Source organism: Anoplopoma fimbria, chromosome 8 (assembly GCF_027596085.1).
Source record: "Anoplopoma fimbria isolate UVic2021 breed Golden Eagle Sablefish chromosome 8, Afim_UVic_2022, whole genome shotgun sequence".
Lineage (NCBI taxonomy): Eukaryota > Metazoa > Chordata > Actinopteri > Perciformes > Anoplopomatidae > Anoplopoma > Anoplopoma fimbria.
This window is the reverse complement of record NC_072456.1, coordinates 10,406,641-10,411,558: the sequence shown is the minus strand read 5'-3', so window position 1 is coordinate 10,411,558 and position 4,918 is coordinate 10,406,641. Positions and strand designations below refer to the sequence as shown.

The 4,918-nt window shown below is 39.4% G+C and overlaps 1 protein-coding gene across 1 annotated transcript; it reads left to right on the top strand.

The window, feature by feature from the left end:
- The first annotated feature begins 465 nt into the window (after positions 1-465).
- c8h1orf52 (chromosome 8 C1orf52 homolog) lies at positions 466-4,532 on the top strand. Its single transcript, XM_054603207.1, has 3 exons — positions 466-912; positions 2,191-2,401; positions 3,074-4,532. The coding sequence occupies exons 1-3, from the start codon at positions 613-615 to the stop codon at positions 3,226-3,228; spliced, it is 666 nt and encodes a 221-aa protein (XP_054459182.1). The 5' UTR covers positions 466-612; the 3' UTR covers positions 3,229-4,532.
- Positions 4,533-4,918: the final 386 nt, after the last annotated feature.

The following is a 4,918-nucleotide window of genomic DNA, read 5'->3' as shown; positions in this document are numbered from 1 at the left end:
TAGAAAAGGTGTGTGGACTGTTTAAAGCCTGTCTCTGATATCTAGTATGTTAGTATGTTGTGTGTCTTATAGGCTCACAGGCAGACACAGATTACAGGCTAATACATCATGTGTCCAAATGCAAAAAAAACAAAAAAAAACGTAATTTCATTGCATTTTGACGTCAGTGCATCTTGAATAATGCAGAAGTTTGACATTGACATCTGGAGTCTATTTGGGCTACACCTGTAATATATCTTGTTATTTCACACCCAAAGCTCACACCGACTGTGCGGCTGTTTACAGATATAATACTACAAAAATATAAATGACTACAGGACATGTAAATAAATAAATTGACAAAAAAATGACATGAAGTCCAAAGCCAACAGTACTTAGTTATTTTTGCTTTTACGGTTTATTCTCGGCTTGCTCCTTTATTGAAATAGCTTTACGACAATCGCCGCGACACTACTTACCCGCTTTACGACTCTCTTGGAGGCTGATTCAAAATGGAGTAGGGTTTACGGGTACTAATCCGAATCCAACCGAAATAGCTTTACAGTCGTATTTTGAATCGTTTTTTACAGAAACAGGTTTGTTAGTTGCTGGAAAATTACGAAGCCCTGCAACATGACAGACGAAAAGAAGTCCAGCTCTCTAGGTTTCTTTTCCAGCTACGACGATTTAAGCGACAGCAGCGATGCCAGCGACTCCGACGAGGAGGGAGACAGTCGGAAGAAGAAACCGGGATCAGATGCTGCGGGAAGCGGAGCCCAGTGCTCCCAACACGGGACCAAACGAGCCGCCGGAGGAGCTCCGCTACCCAAACCCGACGAGCTGTTCGGCTCCGTGTCCAAGCCCGCGTTTCTCTACAACCCGCTGAACAAGGAGATCGACTGGGAGAGTCTGACGGTCAAAGCTCCTGAAGAGGTAAAAAAACAGAGATGTATTACTTACGTAGGATGCTTAACGTCACCGTCAGCCCGTGTTAATGTGTTCATGTGTTCATATTAACGCCAATGGATGCTGGCTAATTGTCCCCAGTCTGTGTCAATGGGTGTCGGCAAAATACAGGTGTTCACTTCAAAGGAAAGTTTCCATATCGCATCGCAGCAGTAGCCTGCTTAATATATAATCAATACTGCTGCTTATAGATAAAGCAGTGATGATAAAGTTGATGATTTGAAATCCTTAGACGTAGCAATGCAGTGTGCAAAGCAGACCGGATGGCCTGCAGCAGTTTATTGAAGAATACAGGGACTCAAGGATCATTTATTGTCTTTATGCAACACAGGGATGCACAGCACAGTTCAGTTGTAGCCCATTTGTTACAATACAAACAAAACAAAAGCAGTAGTAAATTCCTGCAGTGCAATTTTTTTTTTTTTAATTTGCACCATCAGGAGGGTAAACAGCAGCAATACAAACAATGGGACATGTATTACAACCATAAGTGTTTTGATACTTGACTTGGAAGATGAGACCTTTTTGGCATATTTTCTAATAGGATTTTTCACTAATATGGGCAAGAAAGTCAGCAAGAAAGTCCTGAAAAAATACATTGGTATTGTGTCATTAAGACATGTATCAATGGTCCCTTTAGCTTAAAGGGTTGTTCAGGTGGTAAAGAGAAAAATCCAGCAATTAAATGAATAACGAAGCCAAGAGCCAGGTTTGGACCTGAGCCTGCTCCTACTATGTACAGGTATGACTCACGTCAAGCACGTGGACATACTTGAGTGGACACTGTTTACTCTCTCTTGTCACATATAAACTACATCTCCGCCAAAACAGCGAGACTTTTAAATGAAATCAAAAGTACCTGGGAAGTATCTACAGTTTTGTTCTTACTAAATAATTGACAGCAGGTCCGCAATTAACTAAATATTTACATTTATGAATCATCTGTTGATTAATATGTGCATTACTTTTTGATCGGGTGATTAATTGAATGGTGTATAATAAAATGTCAGACAAATGTCCAAAAATTCCCATTGCGTGTTTGTGGAACCCATGTTGGCATCTTCAGATTGTTTGTATTGTCCAAACTTGCTAATATTAACATTTGAAAAGCTAAAACCAATAACTACATGAGCCACAGCTCAGTTGTGGGAGGCTGCATGTGTCTAGTTTAGGGACTATTCCAAACCTTTCCTTTGTTACTTTCTATAAGCATATTTACATCCTGTTTTTCTGTACTACTTGAAGCCTGCCAGAGTGTTTAAGCCATGGAAGACGAACGCTGTACCCCCTCCTGAGAGCTACACCGCAGAGCCAGAGAAGAAGAAGGGAGCTCCCCCGGGCATGGACATGGCAATAAAGTGGTCCAATGTGTATGAGGACAATGGGGATGATGCACCACAGCCATTCACTGGCAATGCCCGGTTCTTACCCACAGAGGAGGAACTTCCTGAATCAGGTTAGTCCTGCAATGCAATGCAATGACAGCAAGGCGTTTCTCTACTCTCCTTTCAGCATGAATAAACGGATTCCCCCCAGATATAACTTTACTGACTTACTCTGTGGGCTTTTTGAGCATGTTAAGAGTGCTTGCTGTAGTGTTAGAGGAACTATGCCAGATAGTGTACTAATTCAAACAGGGCTAGTGTCTCAGACCTGCTTAAATCTTATGAAATGTTGACGTGCATTTAAACATAAAAGACGTATATCAAGCAAAACCCAACATACGGCGTAAATATGTTTTTTTTGAGAGTTCTCTGCATGCGCCCTTTATCAGCTAAAGCCCTAAAAAATGTAGACTTGCATTTGCAATAGGCTAGTCTAATGGAGTGTAAAATATACTTAGGGAAGTGTCGTTGGTACCTAGAGATGCACAACAAAGCCTCAGCTGAATCAATTCTCCCATCTTGGTGGAAAATGAATGTTGGGAGCCACGTCATCACCAAACAAGCACAAGCTAAAAAAAAACAAAAGACTTGCATTTGCTCCGCTTTGTACCTACATGGAAATAGTTTCTATTGATTTGTTTGATTTGCATGCTGTTGAGTAATTCAAAAATCCTTCTTTTCTACTCTCCATCCAACCCAACCCAAATCCCCAATCCAACCACCACCACTCTTCTGGTGATCAGATGAGGAATCAGATAAGCTAGACCTGTCTGCCAAGAAACGACGAGTGGAGACCTTCCATCAGAAGGAGAAGAGGAAGAGGGACATGGGACAAGCGACCTCTGACAAGAATTTCGTAGAGGAGGAGAAAAGGATCCTCAGGCAAAATATAGATTGAGGCCGAAACTATCCTGCAAACAATCTGTTTCTAATTTAAATATTTTATGTCGGCTGGAAACGCTCACAGCTATAAGCACAGTGGTCAAGTAGGTGGTATGCTGCAAACATAAATAGGCATTTTACCTACAAGTTGATATCTCTTGCAATATATAATAGTATGTATTTTGTTTTCAAAGGACTGTCCGCACACTTTTAAAAAGTATAGTTAATGACAGTCCCACTGTTAAAGTTTCAATTTAAGAACTCAGGTTCTGGTAAATCTCCACGGACTATTTTCCCAAGTTTAAGGAAAATTCAGGTGTTTTACAGTCAGGGTTGTCATCATCGCTCTTCGATTTTACCCACTTAACAGGGATGAGTGATATCACGAGGCACAGCTTTACAACGTGTACTGGACATTACCAAACAAGGGATTAGACAGGTTTTATCCCAGTTTGGGATCACCTTTGCTTTACTTTCGAATATGTAGTCTAGACAACAAGGTGAAGTGAGAGTTTAAACCTGCCTGATTGCTCTTGTTGGAGTGTTTGCAAAGAAATTGGTAAATAAAATGTTATCATAACCTGTAATGATGAAGACCAAAACTGCAACAAACGATTTAACTTTAAAAGAGGGTTTAGCCTGCAACATAAATGTGGTTAGTTGGCTTTACCTCCTGTTTGCTTTAATTTAACGAGCTAAAATAACAGCGACATCCAGCTGTGGTGGTTTACTTTGTCTGTGTTCGTCTTGTATTATATAAAATATCTAATCATCACTGACATATGAAATATGTGTGCGTGTTGTGTTAATACAGTGACTTTCCTATAAAAATGTGATTTAAAATGGCTGTGAATCTGTTGATATGACATTTTTAAAAGCTGCTTGTTCTTCCTGCTTATGAGCACTAGATGTCGCCCATAAGCTATAATAGAAAACACTCCCTCCATGTTTGTAGTGAAGTCTCCTTCACTTGTACTGTGTGAACATTGGGCACCCAAAATACAGGAGGGGAGTTCTGATCTTCAATTTGGAATTTGGAAGTTAGTATCATCTCAGTTCTCTTGAGATACTCGATGCATACAGACTGTTTATTCAGTCTCATGTACCTTGTATTACACAATACTTTTCATCTGTGTGAAATAAAACGTCTTGCATGTGTAGTATCCAAATGTTTTTGGAGCATTGAACTGTTTAAGGAACCTTTGGTTTCTTCCTGCATATCTGCTCAATCAGTGTAAACGGTCGTATGCAGATCATTTTATAGTTTGTTTTTAGTGTTAACTGTTCATCATAAACCACTTGGGCAATAAAAAGTATTTTACTGGAGAACACTGTTCTGTCAGTCCTTTGAACTGGGTTCATTTAGGCAAAATTTCTGAAACTGCTACAGAAAATGGGCATGGGACGATATTATATTTCATGTCCCGATTATCCTGGCCAAAAAAGCTGCCCTTTACAATACTATCCTAATAATCATCAAACTGTGCTTGAAATGGAACCAAAATATAATGTAATCATTTTACCTTACATTTTGTTAAGAAAAATACTTTAGTCCATCACAGAGAGGAAACACTCCTTTTTTAAAATTATTTTTAGCAAAAACAAACAGAATATTTAATAAGGTAATCATAAATTATAGGATCCCACTACATAAATACAAGATACATTTTAAATAAGCTAGAAAGCCTTTCCAAATCACTTGAAAG

What these genes read in the sequence shown, in the direction of transcription:
- c8h1orf52 (XM_054603207.1), top strand. Translation starts at nt 613, where the DNA reads ATGACAGACGAAAAGAAGTCCAGCTCTCTAGGTTTCTTTTCCAGCTAC. An exon ending in CGGTCAAAGCTCCTGAAGAG is followed by an intron (nt 913 to 2,190) that starts GTAAAAAAACAG and finishes TACTACTTGAAG; the next exon opens with CCTGCCAGAGTGTTTAAGCC. An exon ending in GGAGGAACTTCCTGAATCAG is followed by an intron (nt 2,402 to 3,073) that starts GTTAGTCCTGCA and finishes TCTGGTGATCAG; the next exon opens with ATGAGGAATCAGATAAGCTA.